Source organism: Pan troglodytes, chromosome 2 (genome assembly GCF_028858775.2).
Source record: "Pan troglodytes isolate AG18354 chromosome 2, NHGRI_mPanTro3-v2.0_pri, whole genome shotgun sequence".
Classification (NCBI taxonomy): domain Eukaryota; kingdom Metazoa; phylum Chordata; class Mammalia; order Primates; family Hominidae; genus Pan; species Pan troglodytes.
In genome coordinates, this window is record NC_086015.1 from 54,081,866 (window position 1) to 54,097,963 (window position 16,098).

At 43.3% G+C, this 16,098-nt stretch overlaps 1 protein-coding gene across 32 annotated transcripts in view; it reads left to right on the forward strand.

Annotated features, from left to right (window-relative positions):
* The window catches only part of RBM6 (RNA binding motif protein 6), a 136,238-nt gene that overhangs the window by 106,546 nt on the left and 13,594 nt on the right, over positions 1-16,098 (forward strand). For 30 of the 32 annotated variants that reach the window (XR_010155212.1, XR_010155211.1, XR_010155207.1 and 27 more), the window contains 8 exons: positions 5,556-5,616; positions 8,951-9,226; positions 9,625-9,785; positions 10,872-10,969; positions 12,178-12,220; positions 12,362-12,443; positions 12,684-12,769; positions 13,193-13,339. Coding sequence is in view for 22 of the 32 variants with exons in the window: in XM_016941128.4 (XP_016796617.1) it covers positions 5,556-5,616; positions 8,951-9,226; positions 9,625-9,785; positions 10,872-10,969; positions 12,178-12,220; positions 12,362-12,443; positions 12,684-12,769; positions 13,193-13,339 (954 nt within the window). In the remaining 10 variants the exon portion in view is untranslated. Of the gene's footprint in view, positions 1-5,555; positions 5,617-8,950; positions 9,227-9,624; positions 9,786-10,871; positions 10,970-12,177; positions 12,221-12,361; positions 12,444-12,683; positions 12,770-13,192; positions 13,340-14,308; positions 14,360-16,098 lie in introns of all 32 variants that reach the window. The other 2 variants (XR_010155210.1, XR_010155215.1) reach the window with 1 other exon arrangement.

Sequence of the window (16,098 nt, forward strand, 5' to 3'; positions counted from 1 at the left end):
TAGAGTGGGATATTTAAAATTTTAGGCTATACTCTTTTTTTTTGAAACGGAATCTCATTCTGTTGCCCAGGCTAGAGTGCAATGGCGTGATCTCCACTCACTACAACCTCTGGCTCCTGGGTTCCAGTGATTCTGCTGCCTCAGCCTCCCGAGTAGCTGGGATTACAGGCACTTGCCACCTTACCTGCCTAATTTTTGTATTTTTAGTAGAGATGGGGTTTCACCATGTTGGCCAGGCTGGTCTTGAACTCCGACCTCAAGTGATCCACCTGCCTCAGCCTCCCAAAGTGCTGGGATTATAGGCATGAGCCACCGCGCCGGCCTGTTTATTTATTTATTTATTTATTTTGAGACAGAGTCTTGCTCTGTCGCCCAGGCTGGAGTGCAGTGGCGCGATCTCAGCTCACTACAACCTCTGCCACCCGGGTTCAAACGATTCTCCTGCCCCAGCCTCCCGAGTAGCTAGGATTACAGTTGCGTGCCACCATGCTCAGCTAATTTTTTTGTAGTTTTTAGTAGAGATGGGGTTTCACCATCTTGGCCAGGCTGGTCTTGAACTCCTGACCTCATTATCCACCCACCTCGGCCTCCCAAAGTGTTGAAATTACAGGCTTGAGCCACGGCACCCAGCCGGCTATACTCTTTAAAGGTCCAGTTTGATTGCAGTGAGCATGAAAATATAATTTGTTTTCATTGCTACTACTTAGTATCAAAAATAATTATGAAAAATATATAAAGTTTCTGAGCCCCGACACACTAAAAATGTTACAGTACTTGAAAAAATTTAGTAAAGACTTTAGCTTGACATTTGTTAGTCTCGGTAGAATTGACATTGTGTTAGTCTCGGTAGAATACAACTTGAAGAGCTATGATTGTTATTAGCCAAAGTACTCATATTTCATGGATATACTCCCTTATGGTGTCATTTTAGGAAGATATTTCGTTTCCTTTTATTGAGATAAAATACATGTAACATTACATTTGCCATTTTAACCATTTTGAAGCATTAATTCAGTGACATTAAGTACCTTCACAATGTTGTGCAGCTATCAACACTATCTACTTCCTAGAACTTCTTTTTTTTTTTTTTAAATAAGAGATGGGATCTCACTATGTTGCCCAGGCTGGTCTCACAGTCCCTGGCTCAAGTCATCCTCTCACCTCAACCTCCCAAATAGCTGGGACTACAGGTGCCATCATGTCCAGGTTAGTTCCAGAAATTTTTTTTTTCTGTCTTTTTTTTGAGACAGGATCTCACTCTTGTTTCTCAAGCTGGAGTACAGTGATGTGATCATGGCTCACTGTACCCTTGACCTCCTGTGCTCAAGCGATCCTCTCACCTTGGCCTCCCGAAGTTCTGGGATTACAGGTGTGAGCTGCCATATCTAGCCTCAGATCTTTTTTAAACCCTCGAAAGGAAACCTCTTATCATTAATCAGTAACTTCCCACTTCTTCTTCCGCCAGTCCCCAGAAACCATTAATCTTTTTTCTATCTCCATGGATTTGCCTATTCCGGATATTTCATATAAATGGAATCAAAATATGTAAACTTTTCTGTTGGCCTTTCACCTAGCATGTTTTCAGAGCTCATGTATGTTGCAGTATTTATCAGTACCTCATTTCTTTTTGTGGCTAAGTAATATGAATATATCACATTTTGTTCATCCATTCCTCAGTTGATGGACATTTGGGTTGTTTCTACCCTGACTTTGGTGAATAATAGAACCTTTGTGTGCTAGTTTTTGTTTGAACAGCTGTTTTCAGTTATTTGGGGGTATGTATCCAGGAGTGGAATTGCTGGGTCATATGGTAATTTTATATTTAACTCTTTGAGGAACCATCAAACTGTATTTCTTTTATTTTATTAGCAAACCTTTTCATAGACCACAGCTGTACCATTTTATATTCCAGCAATATGTAAGGGCTTCATTTCTCCACCTGCTTGCCAACATTTGTTCTTTTCCCTTTATTTGATAATAGCCATCCTAATGGGTATGAAATAATATCTCATTGTGGTTTTGATTTGCATTTTCCTAATGACTTTGAGGGTTTTTTTTCATGTGTTTGTTGGCCATTTGTATATCTGCTTTGGAGAAATGTTCAACCAAGTCCTCTGCCCTTTGGAATTGATTTGCATGTATTTTTGTTGTTGAGTTATAAGAGTACTTTATATTTTCTGGATATTAATCCCTTATCAGATATATGATTTGTAAATATTTTCTATGTGTTATCTTTCACTTTCTTGAAAGTATCCTTTCTAAAGAAAAAAAAAAGAGAGAGAGAGATAAGGTGTGGCTCATGGCTGTAATCTCAACACTTTGGGAGGCTAAAGTGGGCAGATCACTTGAGCCCAGGAGTTCGAGACCAGCCTGGGCAACATGGCAAAACCCCATCTCTACAAAAAATACAAAATTTAACTGGGTGTGGTGGTGCATGCCTATGATCGCGGCTACTAAGCAGGCTGAGGTGGGAGGATCACCTGAGCCCAGGAGGTCGAGGCATCAGTGACCTATGATAGTGCCACTGTACTTCAGTACTCCATCCTGGGTGACAGAGCAAGACCTTGTCTCAAAATTTTTTTTAGCTGGGTGTGGTGGCTCACGCCTATAATCCCAGCACTTTGGGAGGCCGAGGCAGGCGGATCATCTGAGGTCGGGAGTTGGAGATCAGCCTGACCAACATGGAGAAACCCCATCTCTATTAAAAATACAAAATTAGCTGGGCATGGTGGCGCATGCCTGTAATCCCAGCTACTTGGGAGGCCGAGGCAGGAGAATCACTTGAACCTGGGAGGCAGAGGTTGCGGTGAGCTGAAATTGCACCATTGCACTCCAGCCTGGACATCAAGAGTGAAACTCCATCTCAAAAACAAAAAAGAAAAATTTTAAGTTTATTATGTACCTATTAAAATTTTTTTGTAATTAAAACAAATGCTAATGGCGGTATTATTCATAATAGCCAAAAAACGGAAATAACCAAAATGTCCATTGGCTGATGGATGGATGAACAAGTTGGCATATCCATACAATGAAATGCTATTTGACAATGAAAAGGAATGAAGTACTGATGCATGTTACAACCTAGATGAACCTTGAAAATACTATGCCAGACACAGAAGACCATACATTGCACAATTCCATGTCCCTAGGGGTAAGAATGGGGGAGGTAACTCCACTAGATTTCTTTTGGGGTGATGAAAATGTTTCAGAATTAGATTATGGTGATGGTTGCACTATACATTTACTAAAAATCATTGAATTGTACACATAAAATAGGTAAACTTTATGGGGTTTGTTTTTGTTTTTAAGAGAGAGTCTTGGTTTGTCACCCAGGCTGGATTGCAGTGGCACAATCTCGGCTCACGACAACCTCCACCTCCCAGGTTCAAGTGATTCTCGTGCCTCAGCCTCCCGAGTAGCTGGGATTACAGGCGTGTGCCACCATCCCCAGCTAATTTTTGTATTTTTAATAGAGATGGGGTTTCTCCATGTTGGCTAGGCTGGTCTTGAACTCCTGGCCCGAAATGATCCAACTTCCTCGGCCTCCCAAAGTACTGGGATTACTGGCATGAGCCATCATGCCAGGCCTGTTTTATGCTATTTAAATTATACCTACTAAGGTTAGGATCCTAACTGCCACTCACTAACTGAAGTGTCACATACTTTATTCGTTGGCGTGTATATACTCAGTTGTCCCAGCACCATTTGTTGAAGAGACTATTCTTTCCCCATTGGCACTTTCCCCATTGTTAGAAATCAGTTGACCATAATCTATAGGTTTATTCCTAGATTCTCAGTTTTATTCTGTTGATCTATATGTTTACAAATAGCACCAGTTACCACAGCAGCTCTCCTGTAGTAACAACTCTCCAATCCCAGTAGCTTAAAACAGCAAGCATATTCTTCACTCACATTACATGTCAGGGACTATGGGTTGTTTGCTACAGTTCTGTTCCACGTGGCTTCTCATCCCAGGACCCAGGCAGAAGAAACAGTCTCAATATGGGGCAGTGTCCCTCTGGCTAAGGGAGAAAGAGGTTCATTCACGCAAGCAGTGGCTCCTAAGGCTTCTCTTAGACCTAGTGTAGGTCATGTTCACTCATGTTTTATTGGTGAAAGCAAGGAAGGCACATGGCCAAGGCTGACAATGGAGAGAGGAAGTATACTCACCCTGTGGGAAGGCATAACAGCCACTTGGCAGTGGGCAGGGGTGTGTGTGTGTGTGTGTGTGTGTGTGTGTGTGTGTGTGTGTTTATAATCTGTTTATAGGGAAGGGAACAATGAAATAACTGACTGTAGTGATCTTCCTCAAGTGAGTTAACCTCTCTAGGCCTCAGTTTCCTCATCTACAAAATGAGGAGATAAGAGTACCCATTTCATGAAGTTTATTGGGGTTGTCAGGATCAATAAGTGATGACATATACAGTAGGCCAGATACATGGTATGTACTATTTAAGAATTAGCCGGCTGGGCGCAGTGACTCACACCTATAATCCCAGCAATTTGGGAGGCCAAGGCGGGCAGATCACCTGAGGTCGGGAGTTCGAGACCAGCCTGACCAACATGGAGAAACCCTGCCTCTACTAAAAATACAAAATTAGCCGGGTGTAGTGGCACATGCCTGTAATCCCGGCTACTCGGGAGGCTGAGGCAGGAGAATCGCTTGAACCCAGGAGGTGGAGGTTGTGGTAAGCCGAGATCATGCCGTTGCACTCCAGCCTGGGCAACAAGAGTGAAACTCCATCTCAAAAGAAAAAAAAAAACCAGAATTAGCCACTGCTACTATTGTTATTGTTTTCTCCTCAACTCCATCTGGCAGACCTTTACTCGCCCTATAAGGCCCTCCTCAAATACCATCCTCTTTATAGTTCTTACTCTTTTATTTCCTGCCAACCAAGTTTCTGCCCCCATGGCATTTGGAAGCTCAGTGGCAAAAGTTCAGGGATTTCGGGGTTGGGCAGTGTGCTTGACTTTTTGTTCACATGTTCAGACAAAAATAATTACATTCACATTAAAAATGTCTCTTACCTTATTCTGGGCTAGTGAATGTTCCCTTTCAATGTCTTTTAGATAGCTGCCAGAGACACTATCTGTATCTCTTCCTCCTACCTTGTACCTCATTATCAGTGTTTGAGAAAGGAGTTGATGACTGAATTCTCAGTTCTAGCCAAATGTGAATGGGGATCTCATAGTCAGTTCAGGCCCAAGTTTTGGGTGCAGACTGTAAATGGCTTTGGGACAATAATATTCTATAAACCATATAACAGTAGTTTTCTAGGCATATTTCCTATAGGAATCTTTATCCAGGGCAAAGGCATTTGGGCTGCACCAAAGTCCCAGATGCCTTGTTATAAGGTAGCTCTCAAACAGTAGCTCATCAGATCCCGTCTGCCAGCTCTAATCAGTGGGGAATATCAGATTCTTTTTTTAAGCTTTGAGGGGATCTGGGATATGGTTTGTTTCTTTCATTTTTGGGAGGTTTCACTTTGTTAGATATACATAAGATTTTTAAAAATGTTTTCAGTCAAATTGAATTATTTCCTTCTTCCTTACAGTGTAAGGCAAACATTGGTGGGCACCGATCTTCCTGTTCATTCTGCAAGAACCCAAGAGAAGGTGAGTGGCGAAAGTGGTAGCAGTTTTTATCTCGTGCATTGAGCAAAACAAATTTCATGTTTTCCTTGGCTTTGAAGAATTATCATCCATAAATCCAAGTTGATCTACAAACCTTTTTTTTTTTTTTGAGATGGAGTCTCGCTGTGTTGCCCAGGCTGGAGTGCTGTGGCACCATCTTGGCTCACTGCGACCTCCAGCTCCCAGGTTCAAGCAATTCCCCTGCCTTAGCCTCCTGATTAGCTGGGATTACAGGCATGTGCCACCACGCCCTGTAGCCCAGCTAATTTTTTTGTATTTTTAGTAGAGACGGGGTTTCACCATGTTGGTCAGGCTGGCCTTGAACTCCTGACCTTGTGACCCGACCCACCTTGGCCTCCCATAGTGCTGGGATTACAGGTGTGAGTCACTGCACAAGGCCTGCAAACCTTTATTTATTTATTTATTTTTGAGACGGAGTCTCGCACTCACCCAGGCTGGAGTGCAGTGGCGCAATCTCGGATCACTGCAAGCTCCGCCTCCCAGGTTCACGCTGTTCTCCTGCCTCAGCCTCCCTAGTAGCTGGGCCTATAGGCACCCACCACCATGCCCAGCTAATTATTTGTATTTTAGTAGAGACGGAGTTTCACCGTGTTAGCCAGGATGGTCTCGATCTCCTGACCTCGTGATCCGTCTGCCTCAGCCTCCCAAAGTGCTGCGATTACAGGCGTGAACCACCACGACCGGCCCAAACCTTTCAAAAGTGCAATTTGAGCTGGGCATGGTGGCTAACGCCTGTAATCCCAGCACTCTGGGAGGCCAAGGCAGGTGGATCACCTGTGGTCAGGAGTTCAAGACCAGCCTGACCAACATGCCAAAACCCTGTCTCTACTAAAATTACAAAAATTAGCCACAGGTGTGGTGGCACATGCTTGGAATCCCAGCTCCTTGGGAGGCTGAGACACTAGAATCGCTTGAACCCAGGAGTCAGAGGTTGCAGTGAGCTGAGATCTCGCCACTGCACTCCAGCCTAGGCAACAGAGTGAGAAAAAAAAAATTGCAGTTTGGTGCCCAACTTAACGTAACCTGTTAGTAAATGATTTCAGATCTTATTTTCACCAGAGGAAAGAGATAGGGTTGTGGGCTTCTAGGCTAAAGTGGCTAAGTGGGCAGCTGAACAGAGGTCAGTATATTGTTATTTGGAGTACATTTAAGGATTAAGGATGTTAGGTTGAAAAAGAGTCTTTATGACATCAGTCTGTGTGGCAAACCTTTCTCCCACTCCTACTTCTTTGAAGTTATTGGGAATCATTTGCTCTATTGTTTTCTCTTTTACACTCTGTAAGCATTTCAGGATTTTCAAGAGAAAAACATTTGTTAAAATAACAGTAAAAATATAAATAAGAGAAAATAATCAGGATGTGGGGAACATTTTATTATTTTAGAGGAATAAAACTACCAGCTTCTCAAGCACTTATCTTTAATGTAAATTTCTTTAGAGAAATTTCAGGTAGGCAACTTCGAGGAGTCAGACACATGCATCCATAACAACAGTCCTGTAGTCATCCCTTAAGGAAAGCCACAGCATGACCATAAAATATAGTTCAGTGCAGGGATTCAGGTAGCCTTCTGTTTGTTGCAAGGTTAGAGTTTAATGTGCCTACAAGGAGTTTCTTAGGTGGGCTTTTGGCCTCTTGTGGAGATTTTACTCTGGTGAAGACTGAAAGGCAGGTGTTCTGAAAATCTTTAGGGGAAGGCTGTGTATGTTCTAGAAACCAAACCAAAATGTGGGAAGGGGGATGAACAACTGAGATTTTTGCTTGTTAGGTCACTTCAGGTTAGGCAAAGTTGTGTTTTTTTCCCCCCACAAGAAACACTTTTTTTCAAAGCTATTCCAGCAAACGAATAGATAGTTTTTTGTTTTTTTTCTTTTTTTTTTTTTGAGACGGAGTCTTGCTCTGTCGCCCAGGCTGAAGTGCAGTGGCGCAATCTCGGCTCACTGCAAGCTCTGCCTCCCAGGTTCACGCCATTCTCCTGCCTCAGCCTCCCAAGTAGCTGGGATTACAGGCACCCGCCACCGTGCCCAGCTAATTTTTTGTATTTTCAGTAGAGACAGGGTTTCACTGTGTTAGCCAGGATGGTCTCGATCTCCTGACCTCGTGATCCGCCCGCCTCGGTCTCCCAATGTGCTGGGATTACAGGCGTGAGCCACCGCTCCCGGCCATGAATAGGTAGTTTATGAAAACCACTGGGCACCATACCACTAAGATGAGACAGCTTTAATCTGGAAACCTGTCACTGCTATTATGTAATCTCTATATTGCTCTCATATAATACCTCTTTTTGAGCCACATGGATTCCAGTGAACCCTCCAAGAATGAATTAGTTACAAGAATGTGCCCCTAATTATAAAACAAACTATAAAGACAAATTATCCTGCTGTAGTAGGACATTTGAAATAAATCATTTATATTTTGAAGGACGTCTGCCCATTATGTTTATTTGCATATAAAGGAGCTACGTGCAGATAGGGTCTGTTCCTAGCTTCACTGGAGGAGGGCCTGTGGTCTTACAGGATATGAGTAGCTGTTTGAGCACTGTAACACTGGAAGAAGCAAGGCTTCTAGATGTGTGTTTGGGATATGTGTTTCTACTAAACCTTAAGTAAGGGCCATATCTTCGGTAATTTTGTCCCCAGATGTGTTGTTATCATTGATTATGATAGGTTCAAGGTGTCATGAAGGATTTGTTACATTTAAATGTTTAGTAGGTGATATAGAGATTTCATAAGATTACATTTTTTAAATGCTTGGATAGTTTCTTCTGTGAACTATTTCATGTCCTGTCTCAGCTTCACTTAAAATATTTTGTCAGGAACTGTCAGAGGACTTTTTATTAGATATTTCTGAGACAATATTAAAAGCATTCCAGGCCGGGCGTGTTCGCTCACACCTGTAATCCCAGCACTCTGGGAGGCCGAGGCAAGTGGATCACCTGAGGTCAGGAGTTCGAGACCAGCCTGGCCAACATGGTGAAACCTCGTTTCTACTAAAAATACAAAAAATTACCTGGGCGTGGTGGTGGGCACCTGTAATCCCAGCTACTCTGAAGGCTGAGGCAGGAGAATCGCTTGAACCTGGGAGGCAGAGGTTGCAGTGAGCCAAGATCATGCCATTGCACTTCAGCTGGGCAACAAGAGCAAAACTCCATCTCAAAAAAAAAAAAAAAAAAAGGCATTCCAGTATGAGTATTTGCTGGCAGGTAAGGAGAAATTACAGTAGCAGTGTTTTTTCTTTCTTTTTTTTTTTTTTTTTTTGATAAAGCCTTCTAGAGATTCTCTTTGTTTCTGTTCCACTAGTGACAGAGGCCAAGCAAGAATTAATAACCTACCCTCAGCCTCAGAAAACATCCATACCAGCACCATTGGAAAAACAGCCCAACCAGCCCCTAAGACCAGCTGATAAGGAACCTGAACCCAGGAAGAGGGAAGAAGGCCAAGAGTCACGCTTAGGACATCAAAAGAGAGAAGCAGAAAGGTATCTGCCTCCTTCTCGAAGGGAAGGGCCAACTTTCCGAAGAGACCGAGAGAGGGAGTCATGGTCTGGAGAGACACGCCAGGATGGAGAGAGCAAAAGTAAGTAGTTTGTCAGGGCACATACCAGACTGTGATCATCACAATGGAGCATAGATGGCCAATGTTATGTCCGGGAGCTATCTGCTTTCCAGTACCCTAAGAGATCTGTGCATGACCTGATGACAGAGGCCATTGCTGTCTGTGGACCTTCCTGTACTGCTTAAAGGAATCTATGCCCTTCAAATAGTAAATTGCTATATGAATGCAGTAAGGCATGATTTTAGATTTCTAAGTATTGGTGAAGAAAAGTATGCAGTATTTATTTGTTTAGCATTTTTTTACAGAACCAGCCTTGCTAGTAGCATCTATAGTAAAAAATGACAGTCAGATTCTTGGGACTTCAAAAATTTATCTTTCTCTCCCTTTTGTTGCCCTTCTCCCATTTATGGTTGATTCAGCTATCATGCTAAAGCGTATCTATCGTTCCACACCACCTGAGGTGATAGTGGAAGTGCTGGAGCCCTATGTCCGCCTTACTACTGCCAACGTCCGTATCATCAAGAACAGAACAGGCCCTATGGGGCATACCTATGGCTTTATTGACCTCGACTCCCATGCGGTGAGTGTCCTCCACCTTGGATTGGCCTAGGGACAGATGGCTAAAGAACCTTCAAGAAGGTTTGACCGGGGGCCGGGCCTGGTGGCTTACGCCTGTAATCCCAGCACTTTGGGAGGCCGAGGTGGGTGGATCACGAGGTCAGGAAATCAAGACCATCCTGGCTAACACGGTGAAACCCTATCTCTACTAAAAAATACAGAAAAATTAGCTGGGCGTGGTGGCAGGCGCCTGTAGTCGCAGCTACTCAGGAGGCTGAGGCAGGAGAATGGCGTGAACTCCGGAGGCGGCGCTTGCAGTGAGCCGAGATCGCGCCACTGCACTTCAGCCTGGGTGACAGAGCAAGACTCTGTCTCAAAAAAAAAAAAAAAAAACTTGAGGGACTTCTTGATCATTTGAATTCTTGTGTGCTACCTGATATCATAATCCCTCTTGCTCTCTCCTTTGGGTTTATTGTTCATTCAGGTGAGGTGACAGCCCTCAAAAGTTAGGATCCCGTCTGGTTTTCTAGGTTCATTTTTTTCTTGTGTCATTTACTGTTTCCAACTTACTCGCTTGTGAAGAATCTGAGTACTGAATCCTTCATGATTTTAGTGAACTTTCTGATTTATTTTGTCCAGCCACAGATGGTTTTATATTTGATGATAAAACATTTCCTCTTTTTCCTCAAAGTATTTATAGATTCCTGTGGCTTAAATTTTTAGTTGCGAGGCCTTTTTCTATGGAAGTAAGGTGAAGATAATGAAAGTCATTGGTATTTCTTAGATTTTTCATGCTCAGAAGTCACAAGGGACTTTGTAAACTGAATCTGATTGATGATAATTGCAACCTAAAAGAAGAGGATTTGAATTTCTGAAGTTTATGCCAGAACTGACATCTATTCTGACTCCTGTTCCAATCAGTCCTTCATTAAAAGTTGCCTGTTTCTGCCAGTATGCTCTTACTGTTAAAATTTTGACAGAATATAATGTAGTAAATTTATCCTCTGAGAAGGAAAATCCACGTTCACTTCTCTTTCAAAGGAGAATTTTTCTGTCTTTGGGTTCTGGCTTTTTCTGTCTCTGGGTTCAAGTGTGTCTGGTTCTATAGGAAGCTCTTCGTGTGGTGAAGATCTTACAGAACCTTGATCCGCCATTTAGCATTGATGGGAAGATGGTAGCTGTAAACCTGGCCACTGGAAAACGAAGGTAAGGCAGAAGGGTGAGGATCTCTTGTGCTGCCCCCACTTGTGTTTTTGGGAGGAAACTCCTTTTCCTGGCTGGAAAAACAGTAAAGCATGATGTTTTCCTAACATGGACTGCTTCAGATAGGTGTTTATTACAGTTTCTTTCTGAAGCCTGACTTGTCCTGACTCTCGAATTGTTTTCTTTCTTGAATAATACTAGGTACTTTTGTCCTTTCCCTTTTGACTGTCTGGTATCTTTGGGTCCCAGATGGCCTGGCGTGGTAGCACATATCTCTATTCCAAGCTACTAAAGAGGCTGAGGCGAGATGGGGAGCGGGTTACATGAGCCCAGGAGTTCTAGGCCATAGTGTGCAATGAAGATGCCTGTGAATAACCACTGTACTCTACCCTGGGCAACACAGCAAGACCCTATCTCTTAACAAAAAAATGATGGTACAGTTTTGGATGTGCAGACAGATGTCAATACATTCTTGCCCCTTGCAATCCTAGGAAAATGCTGTCCTGGCTTTTCCTTCCCCTGACCTTGTGCATATTTCCATAGCACTGGGAAATCTAATTTCTCTTTCCTCCTTCACTCATCTTGACCCAGGAGTGGTAACTTGGAAATGGCCGTGTCAGAGAAACAGGCTTACCAATATGGGGCATATCTTGCCCTAGCACCCGCCACTTAATGGCTGTTTTGCTCCACCACTTGGCTTTGTAAGAGTCTTACTGCTCATTGGGCAGGCGTGGTGGCTCACGCCTGTAATCCCAGCACCTGGGGAGGCCGAGGCAGGCAGATCATGAGGTCAGGAGATTGAGATCATCCTGGCTAACACGGTGAAACCCCGTCTCTACTAAAAATACAAAAAAAAAAAAAAAATTAGCTGGGCGTGGTGGTGGGCACCTGTAGTCCCAGCTACTTGGGAGGCTGAGGCAGGAGAATGGTGTGAACCCGGGAGGCGGAGCTTGCAGTGAGCTGAGATCATGCCACTGCACTCCAGCCTGGGCGACAGAGCAAGACTCTGTCTCAAAAAAAAAAAAAAAAAAAGAGTCTTACTGCTCATTCTTTCAGGAGTGTCTGGACCACCCAACCTGCTTGCTGTCTAGGTTGGTTCCTTACCCTGCAAAATGAGGAACGGAGGATTTCTCGATAGGAACTGTAGGATTAAGTACTCGTCAAATGCCACTTGGTAGCAGCCTTAAGAATTGTTGTGTTATCTGTTGCAGAAATGATTCTGGGGACCATTCTGACCACATGCATTACTATCAGGTAGGCTGTAACAGGTGGGGAGTGCTCTATTAAAATCCTCAGGTGACTATAAGGGTGATCTTGAATTTTCTTTAGTGGGTGACTGTTAAGGTGAATGACCATTGGATAGTTCTGTAATTTTAACTTGCCTTTCTGTGATAGGCTAAAAAATATTTCCGAGATAGGAGGGGAGGTGGCAGAAATTCAGACTGGTCTTCAGATACAAATCGACAAGGACAACAGTGTAAGTAACCTTTGTTTTATTTCTGTTGCTCTTTTTTGCTTGACTTGCTACTCATTACTTGACATCTGTGTGATCACAGTTGGCAAGATACACTGTTGACTGAGGGTGCTCATCCAGAGAGAGGCATCTGTAGATGCACCTATTTGTGTTGGTCACCCTAATTCTTGGGTTCTTGATGAGTCTCCAGTAAGGGCTTCACTGGACAGAGACTAACATTGGCTCTGATCTTGTTACCTTTAGCATCATCTGACTGCTACATATATGATTCTGCTACTGGCTACTATTATGACCCCTTGGCAGGAACTTATTATGACCCCAATACCCAGGTGAGTTTGGGGCTTTTTTTTTTTTTTTTTTTTTTTTTTTTTTTTTTACTCTGTCAATGATTCTTTTGAGAAAAGCACCCATAATTTGCTACTTGAGGATTTTATTCCCTGGATTCTCTGGATGCTCATTGCATGAAAAGTGGAAAAGTTTAGATCTATGGAAACAGAACTGTTGCCTATATGGAAAATCAGTGCCTTGTGGCAATACAGGTAAGAACAGTGTTGCTCTTGAAAAAGTGGACAGTGGGTGGTCTGAATGTGTCCTGGTCCCTGGAGTGGGTTTTTAGATTGATGTGGACTCTTCTTAGACTTGTAAGTAAAAAAGTTGTTTTTTCCCCTAAAAGGGAACTGTGCGCCTTAGACCTGGAATTGCTGGGAAACTGAAACATTCTGTAGACTTACTTGTTTCCAACTGTATCGCAGCAAGAAGTCTATGTGCCCCAGGATCCTGGATTACCTGAGGAAGAAGAGATCAAGGAAAAAAAACCCACCAGTCAAGGAAAGTCAAGTAGCAAGAAGGAAATGTCTAAAAGAGATGGCAAGGAGAAAAAAGACAGAGGAGTGACGAGGGTAAGAGGAATTGTTAATTTGCTGTCTTTTGCCACATAGTTATTAAAATGTTGGAGGTACGAACAGAGGATATCTATGTTTGCAAGTGTAAAGTAACTTTAAAAATACTCTGTCAGCCGGGCGTGGTGGCTAACGCCTGTAATCCCAGCACTTTGGGAGGCCAAGGCGGGCGGATCATGAGGTCAGGAGATCGAGACCATCCTGGCCAACATGGTGAAACCCCTGTCTCTACTAAAAATACAAAAATTAGCTGCGTGTGGTGGTACACGCCTGTAGTCCCAGCTACTCAGGAGGCTGAGGCGGGAGAATTGCTTGAACCCTGGAGGCAGAGGTTGCAGTGAGCCGAGATCGCGCCACTACACTCCAGCCTGGCAACAGAGCAAGACTCTGTATCAAAAAAAAAAAAAAAACTCTGTTAATGAGTATTTTTACCTGGTGTAGGCAATTCCCTCACCTCTTATATCCCAACTCTCTCTCTTTTACAAATGGGAAAACTATGGATGGTAGAACAAAGTGGCCCAGCTCAAATCCCAACACCTCAGCTCCATACATTTTCACTTTTCTACATTCCTTTTTTAGTGTTTGACTTTATACACATTTCTCTAGTTGTAATTATAGCAGGAGATACTGTTTAGTCACTTTTTATCATAAGTATTTTTTCCATGTTTCTATATACTCTATTATTTTTAATGCCCACATGGTAAAAATTCACGGTATAACTGTACCTTCATTTTCTTCATCTCTCCTACATTTTTGTCTTCTCTTTCTAATCTTTTCTTTTTCCTTTTTTTTTTTTTTTTTCTGAGACAAAGTCTTCCTCTGTCTCCCAGGTTGGAGTGCAGTGGCATGATCATAGCTCACTTCTACGTCAAACCCATGGGCTTAAGCAGTCCTCCCACCTCAGCCTCCCAAGTAGCGGGGACTACAGGCATGAGCCACCATGACCAGCTAATTTTTGCTTTTTTCTAGAGACAGGATCTTGCTAGATTGACCAGGCTGATCTCGAACTTCTGGCCTCAAGTAAGCTTCCTGTCTCAGTCTCCCAAAGTGCTTCAGTTACAGGCAAGACCCACCTTGCTCGCCTCTTTCTAATCTTATACTGTCATAATATATAACATTTAGCATTTTGTTTCTTCTTTTAAATTACTCCCTATGGCACATTTTCAGAATCAGAGATGATGAACATTTTTACATCTAATACAAAATCAAATTATTAGGCAGGGTGCAGTGGCTCACACCTGTAATCCCAGCACGTTGGGAGGCCAAGACAGGTGGATGCCTGAGTTTAGGAGTTTGACACCAGCAACATGGTGAAACTCCATCTCTACCAAAAATACAAAAAAAATTAGCCTACTGTGGTGATGCATGCCTGTAGTCCAAGCTACTTGGGAGACTGAGTTAAGAGGATCGCTTGAGCCCAGGAGATTGCAGTGAGCTGTGATTGTGCCACTGCACTCCAGCATGGACAACAGAGCCAGACTTGTCTCAAAAAAAAAAAAAAAAAAGAAAATCTGCCGGGCATGGTGGCTCATGCCTGTAATCCCAGCACTTTGAGAGGCCAAGGCAGGCGGATTACTTTAGGTCAGGAGTTTGAGACCGCCTGGCCAATATGGTGAAACCCCCATCTCTACTAAAAAGACAAAAATTAGCTGGACGTGGTGGCACAAGCCTGTAGTCCCAGCTACTCAGGAGGCTGAGGCAGGAGAATCTCTTGAACCTGAGAGGCAGAGGTTGCAGTGAGCCAAGATCACACCTACCTTGATATCAGTTATGCATTAGTGAAAATGGATGAATTTGCTTGTGGTTCAATTCATAACACCTTTTTTTCCCTTTTTTTTCTTTTGAGACGGAGTCGCTCTGTCGCCCAGGCTGGAGTGCAGTGGCGTGATCGATCTCAGCTCACTGCAACCTCCGCCTTCCAGGCTCAAGGGATTCTCCTGCCTCAGCCTCCTGAGTAGCTGGGATATCAGGCGCTGCCACAACGCCCAGCTAATTTTTTTATTTTTAGTAGAGACGCGGTTTCACCGTGTTGGTCAAGCTGGTCTCGAACTCCTGACCTTGTGATCCGCCCACCTCAGCCTACCAAAGTGCTGGGATTACAGGCATGAGCCACTGCGCCCAGGCTTTTTTTCCCCTTCTAACACTGTTAGTTGTTTAGAGATACAGAAAAGAGGAGAGAGAGTGTGTGTGTGTGTTTAAAAACTTAGAGTCATACTGATTTAATATTTGGACTCTGCTTCAGCCACTTGATCTGTCAAACTATATTCCCAATCATTTGTAAAATTAAGATAGTAAAGCTTACATAGGAGGATCATAGTAAAGTCTGAAGAAGACAATGTTTATATATACATGCCTCATCTGGTCTGACATACAGTAATCATGCAATATATACTAACGTTTTATTTTATTTTATTTTATTTTTTGAGACAGAGTCTCTCTCTGTCACCCAGGCTGGAGTGGAGTGGCACGATCTTGGCTCACTGCAACCTCTGCCTCCCAGGTTCCAGCAGTTCTTCTACCTCAGCCTCCCAAGTAGCTGGGATTACAGGCCAAAACCACCACACCCAGCTAATTTTTGTATTTTTACTAGAGACAGGGTTTCACCATGTTGGCCAGGCTCACCTTGAACTCCTGACCTCAAGTGATCTGCCCACCTCGGCCTCCCAAAGTGCTGGGATTACAGACATGAGCCACTGTGCCTACTGATGTTATGTATTTTAAAGGTTCTTTATTTCAAATTCACTATAGCAATGTTACAG